The sequence below is a fragment of the Misgurnus anguillicaudatus genome, unplaced genomic scaffold (genome assembly GCF_027580225.2).
Source record: "Misgurnus anguillicaudatus unplaced genomic scaffold, ASM2758022v2 HiC_scaffold_26, whole genome shotgun sequence".
Classification (NCBI taxonomy): domain Eukaryota; kingdom Metazoa; phylum Chordata; class Actinopteri; order Cypriniformes; family Cobitidae; genus Misgurnus; species Misgurnus anguillicaudatus.
The window spans coordinates 3,776,306-3,796,388 of NW_027395276.1; the positions used below are offsets into that span (position 1 = coordinate 3,776,306).

Sequence of the window (20,083 nt, forward strand, 5' to 3'; positions counted from 1 at the left end):
CAGGAATTCCTTGTCTCCTTATTAATACTGACCTTGGATAGCAATTGGTCCGAATGTGTCTAGATGAGACGTGATTCGTTGTCTTATTGCTTCGTTACGCTGTCAATCCACACCGGGGCGGTAGTTATTAGCCTACCGGGCCGTGAGAGGCTGCGAAGCGCACGGACACCGGAGGAGAAGTTCGTCGGCAGAGCCTTTTATCCTCTCCACCTTGCTTTGGATAGTTAATTCGGCTTGACATTGAATCTTTTCATCTGTTTTGGGAAGATATAGCCTACGTGAAATCATGCCGGACAATAAGAAATTCATGGAAAACCTTTCCGGGACAGGGATGAGTATTGGCGTGTTGACAAGCGGCGGGGATGCTCAAGGTAGCCTATTTCATTTTCGCCTTTAACGCGCCGCGTTTCATGATTCGTTTGACCGCATAGTGACCGAATTGCCTTGTATGTGAGTATTTGCCTTTACAGCATGAGCAAGATGCAGCAACAGATACGCAGTTCTGTTCTTTAGACACCCAAACAACTTCATTAATACTTTCTTGGCTGGATTCCCAAATATGCTTTAGGTCAACTTGAAAAACGGGTCCTGGTAATATGATAATATCTGGCTTGCATTTTAGAAATAGCTTAAAATATTTCAGGCTTAAAAATGCAAAACTATTTATCAGTGTGATGCTTTACTGTTATCTGGAGAAAGGGTTACGCGTTAGCCAAATGCATAAATGTTGACATATAACTGAATTAAAGAAAACTTGTCTCGCTGCAATGCGCAGTGTCTGTCTCGCGCTCCTTGACAATGCGCTCGAGCGTCATGACAACGCATAAACTGGGTGCGCCTGAAAGCGCAGGGAATAAAGTATAAATAATTAAACCGACATTGACAAACAGCATTGACGCTGTCATACGTATCATGCGTGAACTGTATGTGTAGCCTACGCTATGGGTATCGCCGCGCACCTGTCGTGATGCGCGCTGTGCCGTGATGCGCAAGTGTCATTATAATAAAGAATTTGAGCGCGTGCCTACGTGATGGCAGGCAAGTACCGGATCACGATCAGCCTCGGACTCCCATGATGCCGTGATCACGTGGGAAAACAACTCGAACTTGATCACGTGCGGGTCAAAAGCCGGAGGATGATCTCCTTTTAAAGCCACGCACGCTGCTCTTTTCAAAAGCGCATTTCTACTCCTGGCTTTTATGTCTTTGTGTATGAAGGTCATTGGAGCGTCACTGTGAAGATAATTGACTCACTTAAAGAGCTGATGATTAAAGTTACGTGGCAGCAGCTCCACTATGATTTAATCCTAGAACAATCAAAACGAGTAATGGTGTGCATGACAATTTAAGATGATGATGTGTCTCTGAGCAGACACTATTCTTGATCACCCTTGAGGTATTTATACAAACAATTGACCATTATGAAAGTATTTACATACCATTCATTTATATTTCGTTATTGTGTGTCTGCATTTGCATTTTATTTTGCATATCCCTACCTGCAATGCCATCCCACCCTTTCCACATGAAAAGTACTGTAGTATACTCAAGTATATAGTACAGTTCCTATCCTGTAGTGTTTTTGAGCCGTACTATAGTAAATGTCTAAATGTAGACTACAGTATTTTTATGTGGGTTGGGCAGTGGCAGTTTGTTATTTCAGATGGTTTTAATATTTTGGTATTCTGATGGGAGTAGATTTGTTCTGAACTTTGGTAGGGGTCGTTGAAGAGTAGAGGCGAGCGGGGCACAAACTAACATGGAGTTAATTAGTTTGCATTACTTCTACAGGGCTGAGCAATCTGTGCATTTGATCTTTTTCTCTTACTGTCAGGAGAAGATCTGTGACTTTGTTAAAGTTTTGATGTGTTTTAGTTAAGATATTGAACAAAGAGTGTTTTGGAGGCATGGAAGTAAATTTCTTTATCTTTTGTTTTTTATGATTTTTGAGTTGGGTGTGTATGTCACCAAATCCAACGTTATATTATTTTAATCACTGTCTTGTTACCTAAAACATAACAAACATGTCAGCAACTCCTAGTAACTGATAGTTGGGATTAAAACATTTTTACACAGCAGGGTTAGTTGTCACACAGTGTTACAATGAAGCATCAGGTATACAATGATAATGAAATGAAAACAATGTAAATACTATTCATCAAAATGATAACTGTATCAAAATATCAGGGAAATAACTCACAATTATGATTTAATGTCTTTATATTCATTGCTGCACAATACAAAGATGGTTAGATGTAGGGCTGGGTATCGATTAAGATGTTCCAGATCGATTCAATTTCGATTCACAAGCTATCAAATCGATTCGATTCTCGATTACGGTTCTAGGGTCAGTTTTTATACTTGATTCTCGATTCAACTCAATGAATATAGATTTAATACAAATACTATATTAATAAAAAAGAACAGTGAACAGCAGTTTACAAGTGGGTAATTAATAAAAAGAAATTAAAAGCCACAACACTATCGTCGTCGTCTTGCTTGCGAAATCTAAAATGCTTCCATACCTCTGACTTTTTATGTGAAGGTGGCATCAACGTTGATGAAGCACATGAAATCACCATTTTAAGCACTGAATGAATGAATGAATGACAGGCTCGCCTCTCGCTCATTGGTAACATCGCGCAAGGCAAAACATCTAGTGAAGAAGACTAGTATTAGATTAACATTAATCTTACGTTCAATGTTTGTGGAAATAAATATTAAAGAAAAAAATCGATTCTGCTCTTTGAGAATCAGGCGCGGAGCTATGGGCGGGCCTGGGTGGGCCTGGGCCCGCCCAGATTGACAGCTGGCCCGCCCAATCAGAAATGTAAAAAATACTACTCTGTATAGTTAGACATGTATACTACTTTATGTGGTGTAATTTATCTATTGCATGTTATGTTAAAAACAGTAAAATTATAAGTAAGCCTGATAACTATTTAAAAACTATTAAAGCAGTTGAATGTTGCGTTATAATGAAATATTCCCGAGCAGCTTTCAGCCATGATCACTTTGAGAACTTTTTTTGCAAGCAAGTAGAAAACGTATTTTGAATAACAACACGTTATAAATATGTGCTGCGCGCTTTCCTCTCAATAACATAAACACACAACAAATATGACAGCGGGGTAAAAAATAGAAAGAAAACATCTGATCATAGTGATGTTGTTTGATATAGCGATATAGCAGCACTATAAGTCACGCCACGTTTATTGCTACACTTTATACAATATAGCCTATTGCTTTTAAGCAACAAATAGCCTATCATAACAACCTATAAGCCTACTGTGTAATTGAGACATTAATTTAAGAAATGCATTAAAGCAGAAAGACGTATGGCTGCGGAAGCTGAATATAGTGGGTTCAGTTCAATCCACACCACAGACGTTCTTGGTTTGCTTCTTATTTATTAAATCGAGGCAATTGTTTAATCAAACATTGATTCATATTAAGATCTAATTTATACAAAACGAAATTCACTTTAAAGAAAGTCTTTCTACAAAACAAACCTCCCAAAATCGCTTGCCCGACGTCCCTACGGCTATGGCGAATTCCTGTCGGGCTAAAAAAAATGATGCGCCTTGGCCGTCGGGCGGAGGAAAAAATATTGTAATGTGTTTGCATTCTCTCAGATTTAGTTAGGTAATTATGTTGTATGTAATTCGGCGTAACTTGTTAGCCATTACTATCCTCACTAACAAGTGAAACTGTCAGGAAATAAAGTGAAAGCATTAAATCCATTATTCCTTTCGTTCACGTCTGATATGCGCGCTCCTCGGCTCCGCTCTTCACGAGTAGGCTTGCTCTTGTGCTCATCAAAAAGTATATTAAATGTTTCTTTATTTGTCATTTCGTTTAACCCCAGAGTCTAACATTATTCTAGCAATTCCCTTTTTCTTTCTTTATTTAGTAAGTTAACTTAAATATGTGAAAACGAAAATATATTTTTAGTGATTTGCATGAAGAGAATATGATGTTAGAAGCTTCATTTTAAGCATTTAGTAGCCGTATTTATTTAAACACTTTAATAGGTTATTTAAAAAAGTATAAGGTTTTTTTGGGTTCATTTATATTTCCTGTCACTGTGTGCAGGTTCTTTTTTGTAGGCTATGAGAGTCCAATATGTTTTTTACCCAAAAATCTTAATAAATGTCACGTTGCATTACAATTTAAAGTATCAATAATGTCAAAAATGTGACGTGCAGTTCGGGTGTGTGTGTATGCTGTTTAAATTAGTGTTCTGAAGTTTTGACGAATTTTATAGACTTGTTATAGTTTCTTATTTAAAAGTGACACCCATAGATTCAGGCCCACCCGGACTTAATCCATGCCCACCCATATGTCACGTTCTGCATCCGCCACTGTTGAGAATTGATTTTTAATCGACCACGTTTTAAAAAACGATTAATCGCAAAATCTCTTTTTTTGCCCAGCCCTAGTTAGATGAAGGATGATGGATGTATGAATGTGTGGATATCTATCTATTATAGGCAGATATAGAAACAATATCCACTTTTGAACCCCACCGATGGGGTAACGTTTTCACTCCTGTCACTTTGTTTAATTGTACGATAACGGCAGATCACACAAACAAACTTTTAAGTGTTCATTTGTAGCAAAATGTGTCTTTTGGTTGTGTAAAAAATAATTCATCTAACATAAATATTTTTTAATGAGAACCAAAGCCAAAAAGCTTTAGTTTGTGCCCCGCTCTCCGCTACATATGTTTTCATTTATTATTGTATGTAAATATTGTGAAGAGTTGTTATTCATAGTTTTGGTTTCCTCCAGAATCTATGCCCCTGGGTATTTCTGTGTTCCCAGCCAATTTCCTCAACCACAGAATATAAATATTAGGGAGTTCCCTCTGGTGATTTTGTCTGTAAAGACATAAAGGCGTGGATGATCCCTGTCCATTCAGATTATTCAATAAAGAAAACACCGTGCCACTTCTTTCACATTGTTTAAATAGTCTCAGGTTGTAAAGCACGGTTTACAAGTATCATCCTGCTGAAAAGACCAGAATTTTCCAAGTCACTTCTGTCTCTTAATGTTCAGCTCTGGTGACACTGTGCTCCCTAGCAACCGTCTCCAGGCAGCTCTCACATTGGTATGGTTTAGACCGGACTCTAACCTCAGGGGAATAGTTGCTTGATTCAACTTGTCAGGTCGCAGCACTATAGCATACCGAGCAGATCTCCTCCTTCTATATTTGCCCACCTAACATTACTGCCTGTTTATACCACACATGTTATAGAAATATTTTTTATAAAGTCTTTCTGTGCTGTCTTTTTTCACCCTGCAGGTATGAATGCTGCCGTGAGGGCAGTCGTCAGAATGGGAATCTACGTCGGAGCCAAAGTTTATTTTATCCATGAGGTGATTCCCCCCCCCCCCCCAATTTTTAGAATCCATGTATATATTTTAAAGTTCTGTGTAAATCAATACAAGATCACAATGTGAACGTTTGTGACAGATTACAAAGTTGCCAGACTTTTGTTATGATGCTGGTTATCTTTTAGGGCTATCAGGGCATGGTGGATGGAGGTGACAACATCAAAGAGGCATCATGGGAAAGTGTTTCCAGTATGTTGCAAGTGGTAAGCAAATCACCATAAAGCAGTGGTTCTCAAACTTTTTCCGTGTATGGCCCCCCTTTTTGGTGCATTCCTTTCGCGGCCCCCCCAAAGAAAATTTATGAGAAAAAACGTTTAAAATTTAAAGAGCCACACAGATCCAAAATCGAAACTAACCTTTATTGCAGTGTGTCACGTAGCTGTCCATCAACGTAAACGTAAAGTAGTTGAACCAAAAAGTGCACGATTAATAAAGTTATTGGCTTCTAAAGTAGAGAGTCGACTCTGAATCGCTGAAACGAGTCGTTATAGGTAGTGAGTCTTCTTCCTGATATTATCCACGTCACACGAACTTATCCACGTCACATGAGATACTAATCTCCGCCTACAGCCTTGCCTGCGGGAGAAACAAAAACTATGACTCGCCCACAGCTAGTTTGTGTGTGAGTGTAAGCATCAGCTCACGCTGTGTTTTCAGCTTTTGTTGTTTTCACTACCAAAGGAGACTTTTTCAAGGAGGGATATACTAAACGTGTCTGGCTGTGAAGAATCAGTGCTTAAAATTAATTTTTAACAGAGGGATTTAGACGTTTGGCAATGCAAGATGGTTCAGTACCCACTTTATTTGGAACAACATGCGTCTCCTAACCACAACCTGTAAGTATGATTATAGCTACATACTTGCTTAAAAGAGCGTAAAATGTTTATATTCGTTTTTATTGCTTGGATTAATGATGAATGATATCGTTGTTTAAACTCTAACTTATATACTGTCAGAGTCAAGATAGCAAGCGTTTTTGCTATGACCTGGTTAGTTTAGATAAATGCTTAAATGAGTGTAAAATTGTTAGCTTCAATCGTCGTTTGTATTGTTTGGATTAATGATGAATGATGTTGTGTGTTTAAACTGTTAATTTACTGTCAGAGAGTCACGTTAGCAAACGGCTAACGCATGCTCATTTACGGTTTTGTTATGACCCGGTTAGTTTACATAAATGCTTAAATACGTGTAAAATTGTAAGTTTCAATCGTCGTTTGTATTGTTTGGATTAATGATGAATGATGTTTTGTGTTTAAACTGTTAATTTACTGTCAGAGAGTCACGTTAGCAAACGGCTAACCCATGCTCATTTACGGTTTTGTTATGACCCGGTTATTTTACATAAATGCATAAATGAGTGTAAAATGTTAGTTTCAATCGTCGTTTTTATTGCTTGGATTAATGATGAATGATGTGTATTGATGTTGATAATGTCTTCTCAGTAAATCATGTTAGCACGAGGTCAATACATGTTGCACTGTTGTTGGTCTGTGCCACCGATCTGTGGTCTGTGAGACTGATCTGTGATCTGTGCAAAGACACTGTGTCAGTTGACCAATCAGAGCAGAGTAGGCTACTGAAAGGTGGGGTTTAGGCAGACTGAGTCGTTGAACGGCTTCAAACAAATCGTTTGGGGATCTCTGAGAAATGGGGTAATTTGAAATTTATATTTTGAGAAAATTAGGATAGGATGCTTAAAATTGTCATCTTACTGGCTCTTTAACATTTTATTTAAACCAAACATATTAAGTTATACAAATTGGTGCTGTTGGTTAGTAGCCTTATTTTTATTTATTTGTTAGGTTTAATTACACAAATTCATGTATTTTATAAAATGTCATAAAACTGGGGCCCCCCTGGCACCTTGCCCCCAGTTTAAGAACCACTGCCATAAAGTATATCAAGCATATTTCTAAGAAATTTCATTGTGCAAACATATAAAATTGTGAATTGTGAGCACTCCTATTACTATGAATAATGGACAATGCAAAGCTCAATCTGGACAGAAGTCCCGCTTTCCAGTTAAAAGAACCAATCATAAATGGATAAAGACTGATGATTTTTCTGGGGGAGAAGCTCTGTCACAGTACCAGAGAACTCGTGTGCATGCTTAGTAGCTAAAATCAACATTGGGGTAAAAATTGCAAAAGTTATGAAACAAAAGTATTGGTACCTTACGGTTTATGTGCAGTGTATTTGTTGGTCAGAAAAATTAGTTTACCCAAAAATGAAAATGTCATTAATAACTCACCCTCATGTCATTTCAAACTCGTTAGACCTCCGTTCATTTTCGGAACACAGTTTAAGATTTAATCTGCGAGTTTGTTGACCCTTCATTGAAAATCTGCGTACGGCATACTGTCCTGTATACTGCACTTGATTGGATGACGCGTCTGACGTGTTATCTGGTGCCCCCAGCTGTTTTTTTTGCGCCCGGGCTTCGTTTACAGTCTGAGGGAGACGCGTGCTGTAAGATGTTAATGTGTTATTGAAATTGCTTGGTCGCCATTATGATGATCAGTGTTTCCTTTAGTTAAGCAGATTATAACTCCATCCTTTCCCCTACAGTAAAATGCAAATATTTTCAATATCAAATTCATTGGATCACATGACTATGATATTTTGAACTCCTGAAGTGAAATTTAACCTGATGATAATGAGCAGAATCACTGAAGAAAGAGTAATATAAGAACAACAACTGACTTGCAGTCACTGAAATCAACTGAAAAGACGGTACAAAACAGACTGTCTTGTTTTCGTTGCTTCAACACATTCTAACTGACCCACTGATGTCACATGGACTACTTTGATGATGTTTTTATTACCTTTCTGGACATGGACAGTATACTGTACGTAGATTTTCAATAAAGGGTCAACAAGCTCTCGGTTTAAATATAAAACGTCTTAAACTGTGTTCCGAAGATTTACTCTTACGAGTTTGAAACAAGTGACATTATTTACATTTTTGGGTGAGCTATCCCTTTAATTGTGATTTCTGCACACGATTTTATAGATTTCCGTCATTCCCCATTCAAGTAGAACAGACTTTAGTCTTGCATGACTGAAATAACTGCCGGGAGGCATTGCAAACATTATAGTGGTGCGACTTCCCTAAGGCGTTTTCTGTATACAGTAATGTATTGCACAGCATTCAGTCACTATTAAGCTAATATCAAATGTTGAACATGACATACAATATTTTTCTTGATGTGACTGTGTTTGTGTAGGGTGGCACTGTGATAGGCAGCGCCCGTTGCAAGGATTTTCGTACCCGGGAGGGACGATTGCGTGCTGCTTCCAACCTGGTGCTGCATGGCATCACCAACTTGTGTGTGATTGGTGGAGACGGCAGTTTAACCGGGGCTAATCTCTTTAGGGAGGAGTGGAGCGAACTACTGGATGAGCTCGTCCAATCAGGTAACAGAGTAGTGGAAGGAGTAATAAACACGTTCTGTCCGTCTCGTTTTTTCACCTGTCTGTATTTCTTGGTCTTTGTTACTCAGGAGAAATCAGCGAAGAAGCTGCTCAGACTCATTCGGTGTTGCATATAGTGGGAATGGTGGGCTCTATAGACAATGATTTCTGTGGGACAGATATGACTATAGGCACCGACTCAGCACTGCACAGAATCATAGAGGTGGTGGATGCAATAATGACCACAGCACAGAGGTATATTCAAATATCATTTTATAGCAAACACCAATAACCTTATTCTTATAGCAAGCAGTAGCCTTTTCAACCCTATACCAAATACCAGTGTTGTAGTTGAGTATGAGGTAATCACAGTAATTTCTGCAGTGTTAATTGAATTAATTGATTTTATATGGGAACCACCTGCAGGGTTGTTAAAAGTTAATTAGATACTTAAGTGATCATTTAAGTGATGATTTTTTTTAATTATTAAAAACACCTGATGATAATGGGCAGAATCACTGAAGATACTAGGTGTGTTCGACTTCATGCCGTGCTGCGCAGACCGATCGGCGGCTGACTTGAAGCAGTGCATTCCGGTTAGTAATTTTGTCCGACTTCAGCTGGCTTCATATGGTTTTTAAGTACCGCAAGAGCATTTTCGAGAGTAGCCGGCTAGCTCAGCCGGTGCAGCTTCTCCAGAGCGGAGAATGACGTAATGACGTAACAGCTTTACGTGATTGGTCGCTTCACTGATGACAACGATCACGTGCGTTTCGAGTTTAATCCAACCTTTAGTTCCACTAATAAACATTATAAATTCATGTTTTTGAACAGTAAAAACTCTTTTATATGCTTAAATATGTTTTATTGTGTCGTGTAATAAAATAAAAATGAGAATAACAAACTCTAGGTATTTTAATAATATAGGTTTGCCGTTAATGTCGGGCATACTACAGTATAAGCAGCAATAAAAATATTCAATATAAAATGTTTCTGGTTGCAACTTTTTATTAAAAGGTTTGTTTTTATCAAATTCAGCATCTAATTCACTTCATTTGCGATTAAAAACAAGGAAACACGGCACACACGTCACTACGGCAAGCAGCAGGTGTCCGACTTGACGGCTCCGTCTTCAGTTCCTCCCTCAACTGCAAGCGGCAAACCTCGCCGATCGGTCTGCACAGCGCCGGATGATCTCGAACACACCTTCTGACTTATAGCAACTGAAATGTCTGCTTTTTTAAGAATTAATAGATATTTAGATGTTAATGTTTTATTAAAATTGTTTGGTCACCATTATGGTGATTAGTGTTTCCTTTAGTTAAGCAGATTTTAACTCCACACATCTCGCCCTCTCTTCCCCTACAGTAAAATGCAAACATTTTTAATATCAAATTCATTGGATCACATGACCTATGATATTTTAAACTCCTGAACTGAAATTTAAGAATTTTCTCCATGTTGTGTTTTTTAGCCACCAGAGGACCTTTGTGTTGGAGGTGATGGGTCGACACTGCGGGTATGACCCTGCTTTAATACCACACAAAGAGAATTGAAAAAAAAAAACGTTTTTACAAATCACTACTTATGTGTGTGTTTGTGCACGTGTGTAGGTATCTAGCATTAGTCAGTGCTCTTGCATGTGGTGCTGACTGGGTCCTTATACCTGAAATGCCACCTGAAGATGGCTGGGAGGAACAGATGTGTCATAAATTATCAGAGGTAACACACATGCACAGATTAACTACAAATATGTGATCCTGCCTGTGAAGACCCAGCTAAAATCATTTGTTTTCTGATTTACTGTTTTCTACATAAACTCATCCTACATAATGTAAATAATATTCTGTGAAAATATGTTGATATCTTAATGTTGATTGAGTAAGGTCATGTCAAAGATTGAAATGTGAAATTTGGAAAATGAGACTTTAACCTGAATTTCAGAAGCTGCGTTTCCACTACCCATCAAGTTGCGCAAATTGAAATTGCACCCAATGGAAAGATGGTAATTTTGCATAAACTCCCATGTATCACAAAAATGGTTTATACTCTCAGGTGAGGTGGTTTTGCAGGCAATTCGAAAAATGAATATAGCGCAAAACTGCAATGGAAAGCTGATGTGCGTAAGTCACATGATCATTCTTTAAATATGGTGCAGTATGTTTGGCTGGAATATTTTCTAAAGAACCGTCAAGCGCATGACATCAAAATACGGCGAGAACGATTCAGAGTTATATGCTTTCGAGTCGCTCTTGTGGTATTTTGATGTCATCAGCATGGATGTCTGTGCTGCATAGAATGTAATCCAACTCTACTGACGCCGTGGTTTTTGGAATGACTTTTAATTACGGTTAATGAAAACACTGTCTTTTCGCAATCGTTTTTTGTCAACTGTAACATTTAGAAATTGACGCAAAAGTTTTGCGCAAATCTTTAATGGAAACGTTGCTACAGACAGGGTCACAGGCATCTGCTGTTTTTTATATAAGGCTGATTATAATTGGGGCTGTGACGATTAATCGTGCAAATGCGCGTTTCCTCAATGAATGAATTTTAATGAATTACGCTGAAATGCCGCCACATCCAAAAGCCAGAGGGCGCTCTCGCGTAGAAATGGCATTTGTGCCACAGAAGTAGCAGCATTACAAACGCTATTCCAGGACATGTCTAAAGAGATATTTATATCGCTGTTCCTCAGATTGTTTCAGGTATTTTCATGATAATAAAAATATTTATTATATACAGAGTGTTGCTTTTTTAAATTCACATTATAAATGACTCAAACTCATAGTGATTTTAGATTGATAAGGAATTTCTACTGATCACAGAGCCATAGTACATGCACAAGCTGTGCATGAAACACAGAATCGGAGCCTTCCGATGAATTGATTTCAGGCAGGTCTTTTGAACGGGGAACGCGATGTATTGTCACAGCCCTAATTATAATACTGTAGTCTAAACTAAACACCGACACTACCTCCTAAAACGTTTTCTTTTGTTTGAATCATTGGATGTTCTCAGACGGAGACTAAATAAGATTTTGTCCCCAAACTACACTGCCAAAAACGACTTTTTTATGTAGTATGTTTGTCTTGTTTTCGGTACAAATATCTAAAAATTCTTAAATTAAGATGTATGGTCTTCATAAGCAAAATGACCTAAGAAAATAAGTCTAGGTTTTTAGACATTAAATATAAAATGTAGTTCAATTTGTGCTTTAAACAAGAAAAAAATCTGCCCAACGGAGTAAGAAAAAAATCTTGAAATAATTGTATTTTTTCCTAAACACTTTCTCACCCCATAATTATTTTTGCTTGTTTTAAGTACAAATTAAATTACATTTTATATTTAATGTCTTTACTAGACTTATTTTCTTATGTCATTTTACATTTAGAAAATGCGTCTTAATTTACTGTATTTTCTGGACTATAAGTCGCACATTTTCAGTGTTGCGAAATTACTTTTTTGAACCTTTTTGAACTTGATTTGGCTTGTCGTGGTAATTTAGACTATTCAGCCTTCCAGGTATGTTCTGTAGGCTATTGTGTATCGTATAAATAACTGATAATGTTAAGTTAACATGTACGGACACCTATTCAGCCTGCTGTTCTGTGTGCTATTGTTTAGTTGAATAACTTGCCTTTCCAGATTAAATGTCTGTTCTTCAGCTTGGATTTTGTGAAATCATTTTCTAAATAAACGCGACGTATAGTCCACTGTGACTTTTATATATGTTTTTTCCTCTTCAAAAAGCATTTTTGACTGATGACATACTCCGGAGTGACTCATAGTCCGGAAAATACAGTATTTTTAGATATTTGTACTGAAAACAAGACAAATACTTTTTTTGCAGTCTATATCTACATATATTGCCTCTAAGCCTAATCCTTACACGTTTTTGTGGATTTGCAGATTTTCAACATTCGGTATGTTTATTGTTTTCTATTTATTTATCATTGACTGGTCTGCACAAAGATTGAGAATTGAGGTTTTGCTCTCCTTTGGAGACATTTAGTTACACACACACACAGAAGGTATATTTACATGTAATGTATACTACCATTTTAAAGTTTAGGCTCACTTAAGTGAAGGTGTGTGTTTATATTGTTACTATAAGATCCTAAAATGTAACATAGTTTGATTTATTTTGTGTTATTTTATAGTTTTGATAAGTTTACTGTTATTCTAAAATGTGGAGAAAAATATAAGTGACCTTAAACGTGGTAGTGTACATGTAAGCACAAAAGCACAACACAGGGCACAGGTGAACACTCGGTTGCACGCATGCAAATGCACACACACACACACACACACACACACACACACACACACACACACACACACACACACACACACACACACACACACACACACACACACACACACACACACAGTGTGTTTCAGTACTGCAGTGTTTGTCCTGCTGTGCAGAGTCGCTCGCGAGGTTCTCGACTTAATATTGTCATAGTGGCTGAAGGAGCCACAGACCGACATGGAAAAAGCATCGGCTCCAATAAAGTGAAGGATGTGAGTATTTCATCTTGTCTGTATGTTGTATGGCTGCTTCTTTTCCCTTATAGAATCGTGCTGATAAGAAACGGCTTAATATCATCATAGTAGCTGAAGGTGCAATAGACCAGAGCAACCAACCCATAACCACAGACTATATAAAGGATGTGAGTAATGCACAACATCTGTACATGCATGCTTAATAAGTCTTTCCACTCATACAATGCATCATTTCTATAAGTATAAGAGCAGAGAGCATTCTGGGAAACTGGAGGAATCATTTACTGAACCCACTTAACTCGAAGAGGATGTGGTAGCTTAGTGCTTATGTGACTCTGGACCACAAAACCATTGAGTCATTGACCATAAAGCCCAGAGTAAAGTCTGCGTATGCATACTTTGCCCTTTATTTATATATAAATATGTTTTCCATTCATGTATGGTTTGTTAGGATAGGATAGTATTTGAAGAGTTTGGTTCCAAAAAGCGATAAACCCAATAAAAAAATGTGTTACTATGAAAATCAGTATTGTATAAGGTCAGTATTAAAAATTAAATTCTTAATTTCATGTAAAATCCACTATACGCCGTGTTATTCTGTCATCTTTTCTCCCATTTTTTCCAAAACGCGATAAACGCCAGTCCTCCTTCTTTGCAAAATGCAATAAATCTGCTCCACTAATCACAGCGCACCATCAACACACTGTAAACAACAATGACAGCGCTTTGAATACACACAGAATCCTAGTTTTCCTCATCTACTTTGTACTTCGTGATCAACAAACAAAAACAAAATAATTAGTGCTGGGCAAAGATTAATCGCGATTAATCGTATACAAAATAAAAGTGATTTTTTTTTTGCATAATATATGTGCGTGTACTGTGTCTAATTATTGTGTATATTTAACCACACACACATTCATATATTCATTTCAGAATTGTTTTACTTATATATCTTTTCTTTTTTTTAATATAGAATATATAAAAATATAAATAAATATATATAAACATGTAAATGTTTCTTAAATACATACATTAATGTGTGTGTATTTATATATACATAATAATTACACACAGCACATACTCATATATTATGCCAAAAATCACTTTTATTTTGTATGCGATTAATCGCGATTAATCTTTGCCCAGCACTAAAAATAATACTTTTCATGACCTTGAAAAACCTGTGGTGGTTTTCTGTGATGGGAAAGAAACGTAAGCTACTCGGCCGATGGAAAAATGCTGGCTGTTGCTTGTTCTCCCGACAGCATCATGCTAACACATTGACCCCAGGGGATCTTATGAAAAACTTTTCATTATTTTACGCAAAGTCAACGAAAAATCAAACAGGACCAAAACATTTTACAGCTGATCGCTGTCAAAAAAGTTCAGCGACGACGTTCCAAGTATAACCGCAGCAATGACAGTGCTCTTAATGAAATTAATGTTTTTTTTTAATCAATGTATACCACTAGTCAACTAAATGAATATAACATGGCAAAGATTTATATATTGATTCAATTGATTTTTTGCAAAAGCACTCAAAGCATTTCGAAAGTTTTTTTTAAAAGTATTTTTTTCAAGAGGAGTTCAAAGCATTTAAAAAAAATAACTTGGATTTTGCGGAAAAATAATACGTTTTTATAATAACCTTTGAAAATCAAATTATGGATTTGAATTTTTTATGTTTTTATAACCTAAATATGCTATGTGAAAATAGTGTTTGTCATTTTCTTGGTATAGAATTTTTTTTTTTTTATTCAAATTAGTCTAAATGGATTATTGCGTTTTGGAACCAAACTCTTCATTTGCTTGAGATACAACTATTTGAAAATTTGGAATCAATGGAGGGTGCAAAAGTTTTCCAAATGAAGTCTTTAGCATCACTTATTACTAATGATATACATGTTTTATTTACATGATCTTTACTTAATATCCTAATATTGATAATTTGTACCCATCCAATGTATTTTTGCCTATTGCTACAATTATACCAGTGATACTTATGTACTTATGGATTTGTGGTCCAGTACACAAATATCTTGGTAGGTAACCAAAAGTTTATTGGTTCGAATCCTGCAAAAGGTTGCGTTGTTTGATCTCGGACAACAGTATGCTGACATGCTACCAGTTTATGTTTACATTTATGCATTTGGAAGATGATTTTATTCACTGTGCATCCAATTTATCCATTTTTGTGTTCACAAACTCATAACCCATGACCAGACCCATGCTCAAAACTTTTAACCAACTTTTACTTAAAATTATGTTGTAGTTGTATTAAATGTAATTTTTCGATTAGAGTTTTTGTACACAGTTTATTTAGTGTAAATACAAATGCTTTTTTATTTTAAATATCAAGTTTCTTTAAATTCATGAATGCGGAAATATCACATAAAATTTTTTTCTCTCAAACACACACGTCTGTGGGTATGTTTGCTGAGATTGTCTTTAGAAAAACCCCCCTGCTTTATAATGCTTTATTTAGGCATGTAGCTTCTTTACACAGCAAATCTTTGGACATTTTAAATCATGTTAGAGTTTTTGGGTGGTTCCATCTTAAGTTCTGTCATAAATATATACTGTAAAACTACCCTCTTAAAAATTAAAGTGCTTCACTATGCCATAGAATAATTTTTTTTTGTATTAAATGGTTCCATAAAGAACCTTCGACTGAATGATTCTTAAAGAAACCAAAAGTGGTTCTTCTATGGCATCGCTGGGATGAACCTTTTAAGTACCTTCATTTTTGAGAGTGAAATAATGAATACATTAAGATTTGCCATTAAAGTATATTAGACCTTGTGTCTGGGAAACCTCACTTCTTAATGTTGTTGATGTTTTCGTGCAGCTGGTTGTGCGTTGTTTGGGGTTTGACACGCGGGTCACCATTCTGGGTCACGTGCAGAGAGGAGGAACCCCCTCGGCCTTCGACAGGATTTTGGTACGAGCTTCACTTAACAGTTTCATATTCTTTACGTACAGTTGCCCATCTTAACATGAATGTTTGTTGTTAAATGTATTACATGGCTCTCTGGCTTTGTCCTGATCACCCTGCTTGGGTTTATTTTCCGTATGTCTTCTTCTGCAGGCGAGTCGTATGGGAGTAGAAGCTGTGTTGGCTTTGTTAGAAGCGTCTCCTGGTACTCCAGCATGTGTGGTGTCTCTGTGTGGGAATCAGGCCGTCAGGCTTCCTCTAATGGAGTGCGTTCAGATGGTCAGTATTGAAAGTTTAATTCAAACTTGAATACAAAAACATTGTGGATCATTGCTTAGTGGTTAACACATATTAAAGGGATAGTTCACCCTAAATATGAAATGATCATTCTCATTGTGCAAAAGTCCAGTCCTGATTCTTCAGTAAGGCCATTCAGAAGATAAAAAATGTGATTTGTCAAAATGATTAAATAAAGAGTGCAAAACCATTTTTTTAAGTGCATCTCAATTTGTAAATGAGCTTTTTTTTTAAATCAAGCTCTTATGTTTGGGTTCAATAATTAAATAATATTTATTGTGTGTGCATGTGGTGTAAAAGATGTGTAAATAAATTGGTAATATCACAGTGATAGTTGGAAGCAGTGTCATTTAAAAATTATAAAACACACTTAAAAGGTTAAACTACTAAATCAGTCTCTGACATCATGAATCAGTCCATGAAACTCATCAATGATCAACAAAAGAAAGCTTCATATTGCAATGCATCCTGGGTATCAACAAGGGGTAGGATGATACCCCCTTTTTCCATACCTATGCGATCTGTTGGTTCGGTGTTCTTGATCCATTTATTTGAATTGTGTGTTTGTATGTGCACTTGTGTATATGATGCATTTAATTCACCGCTACTCCAGTGCATTAACACAATTCAGTTTTTGTGACCTTAATTAACTTCATATATGCATTTGTTTTTCACATAAAGCTGTCGAATGTAGGAAGACTTTGAAAAAGTCAGATTATTATAAAAGCACCAGAAATGTTTTTATACACTATATTCAGAGCATAACAGTAACAACCACGAGTAAAGCACAGTATCGGATTTGGATCGGCCCCATTAGTCCGATACCCGATCCCAAGTGTTGGATCTGCCCACCTCTAGTATCAACATAGCACTAAACTAATCCATGACTGTCTGTATGTGTCAGAATTATTTTTCAGTTTACCTTGTCACAGTGCGTTTACAAACCAGAACAATTATAACAGTCACAAAAGGATCAACCTCATCCTTTAATTTTATTTCATCTTGACCTCTTCAAAAAACACAACTTGACTTTAAAACACATCTCTCGTTTTCAATGTGCATGTGTTTCTTCTTAAACACATACAAAGAAAGATTTAACTTGGTGAAAGTCAAGAGTCAAGGTCCTAACTGAAGCACACACTGATCACCATACTGGTGGTTTATTGAAATTTCAATATTAATGGAGGGTGCAAACGTGATGTTAATTTTAATACCATTGAATCAATAAATCAACAATTTTAACATTGTTTTAACAAGGGCACATGACATGTCATATTTTACTGTTTTATACTGTTGTCTAAGGTCTTATGACGTTTGCGTGATTTTTACATCAAAAAACATCAAAAGCAATAAGTAATCGGCTATTTTGTACCCTGGTTTAGAGGCTGACTTGAGAAATGCTCGGTTTTGATGGGCGGGCCGCATGATGACTTGGAAGTAAACGCCCACTGCTATGATTGGATAACAGTTTTTTCGTAGTCAAACTAGCTTTCAATACTCACTTAATCTCATGTGTAATCAGAGTTTACTATTAAGTGAGTGTCTTGCTGAGCGTCTTTTTTATCATATCCCAGGCCCGGCTGCAGGATGAAATGACTGAGGGGGCATGTGAAATTGTTGAGGGGGCTTAACTTTATACCAACAATGATACACTGAGATCTTGCTTTGGAAAGACATATTTTTAAATGCAGCGCTCCATAAAACACTCCATATGCGACATATCCCTTTGATGTGTGTACAACACATCCAGCGCCGACCTGTAGCTTGTTCCTCAAAGTTTTATCCAGTAAACCTGAGCAAATGTCTCTCGATGAAAAACAACGGTGCACGCAAACTGAACGGTGGCAGTCTCTCTGCAAATCCAGCGTCGACCTTTAGATTGTTCCTCAAAGTTTTATCTAGTAAGTACAGAGCAAATGTTAAGCTTCCCTCAATGTCTCTCGATGAAAAACAACGGCACGCTTACGGTACTGTGGCTGTACGCTCTACCCTAATGGGCGGGGCCCAAATGCTCTAAGCAGGCAAAGCAGAGAAAGGCGGGGTAACTTCGCTCCTTCCGGCGACATAACGAGGCTCATTCCTAAACGGCTCATCTGAGCAGACTTTTTTCAAAGGCAAAGCAGAATACACAGGGCTCAGTTTACACCTATCACCAATTTTAACCAATTTGCGAACATAAACAGGCTGGGGGAACTCATATTAATGTCAAAAAAACTCATAAAGTGAAATTTTCATGCCATGTGCCCTTTAATGGTTGCATGCTATCTGGGTTCACTTAAATGGCAATGAAAAGATTATTAATAGGATTGTTATTAAACTTTCATTTGTTTGTTACACTGCAGACTCAAGAGGTGCAGAAGGCGATGGATGAAAAAAGGTTTGATGATGCTATGAAATTACGCGGCAGGTACAGCACCAGATGTCATTCAACACATCATAAGAAAAAGCCATTCAATCCAATGCGCTTTTAATGCAATATGAAATATGACCAGTGCTTTTAATATTTTTCTTTTTTTTTCTAAAATATTTAGAAGTTTTGAAAACAACCTACACACCTACAAACTCTTGTCTCACCACAAAATTGATGCTGAGGTGCCACATGTAAGTCAATCACAATTATAGACCCATGCACATGATTTATCACAGCTGGCTTCAGTCTCTGATTCAAATAGTTTTATTCAGATTTATTTCAAAATCTTAATTTAAACGTCTCAAGAAGTTGAATACATAGTAGATTGTCTTGTTTACTGAGATTATTTAGCCTACAGCACTCAAAATTCAGACTAAATTATTTATTGGTTGTATTGTGCATCATTTTAGTCTATAAACTATAAATATTCCTGTGTATATTAAGCAGTCTATTCAACAAAAGGGAGCTTTTTACTGTGAGCTCAGCTTAATGGATTTGTTAAACAGGCCTGAGTGTTAATGAAATTGATTATGTTTGTTTGATCTTCTCTATAGACTTCATTTAATGTAGCCGTGTTGAATGTCGGTGCTCCAGCAGCAGGGATGAACGCAGCGGTCCGTTCGGCTGTTAGGGTGGGCATCACAGAGGGTCACACTATGTTTGCTGTTAATGATGGATTTGAGGGCTTCTACAAGGGACAGGTAACATAACACCACTGACTGAATTTGTACATGTAACCCTGTGCACATTTAAAATGTGTTATGAACATTCTGTATGCCCATTCGTTGTTTGTGTGTCTAAAGCAGATGTAATAAGACTCATTAAAAAAAAGTCTAGCTTCCTACATGCAAATTTTGAGTTTTGAGACACCGCAAGGAGCAAGAGAACATTTTAGTCATTTGAAAAAAATAATATATTTAATGAAATGGGGCTCTCAGTACACTATAAGCCATGTGTGTGTATTTGTGTATGCAAATCAATCATGCTTACTGTGAGTCCATTTTTCCTTCCCACAATCCCCCGCTGCATTGTTTTGAATGCCATATTTAATCCAGTGTAGCATTACAGATCCTGCACTCATGAGGGTTTTGCCTTTTTTGGTCAAATATTTGTCG

General features: G+C 36.9%; 1 protein-coding gene across 4 annotated transcripts in view; it reads left to right on the forward strand.

Annotated features, from left to right (window-relative positions):
- Positions 1-20,083, forward strand: part of LOC129443213 (ATP-dependent 6-phosphofructokinase, platelet type) — a 40,020-nt gene that overhangs the window by 898 nt on the left and 19,039 nt on the right. For 2 of the 4 annotated variants that reach the window (XM_073864410.1, XM_073864408.1), the window contains exons 1-13: positions 121-371; positions 5,309-5,382; positions 5,526-5,603; positions 8,628-8,817; positions 8,904-9,069; positions 10,289-10,333; positions 10,428-10,536; positions 13,395-13,490; positions 16,175-16,267; positions 16,415-16,540; positions 18,901-18,965; positions 19,090-19,159; positions 19,523-19,669. In XM_073864410.1, coding sequence (XP_073720511.1) covers positions 287-371; positions 5,309-5,382; positions 5,526-5,603; positions 8,628-8,817; positions 8,904-9,069; positions 10,289-10,333; positions 10,428-10,536; positions 13,395-13,490; positions 16,175-16,267; positions 16,415-16,540; positions 18,901-18,965; positions 19,090-19,159; positions 19,523-19,669 — 1,344 coding nt within the window. In that variant the 5' untranslated portion in view covers positions 121-286. Of the gene's footprint in view, positions 1-120; positions 372-5,308; positions 5,383-5,525; positions 5,604-8,627; positions 8,818-8,903; positions 9,070-10,288; positions 10,334-10,427; positions 10,537-13,394; positions 13,491-16,174; positions 16,268-16,414; positions 16,541-18,900; positions 18,966-19,089; positions 19,160-19,522; positions 19,670-20,083 lie in introns of those variants that run through there. The other 2 variants (XM_073864407.1, XM_073864409.1) reach the window with 2 other exon arrangements.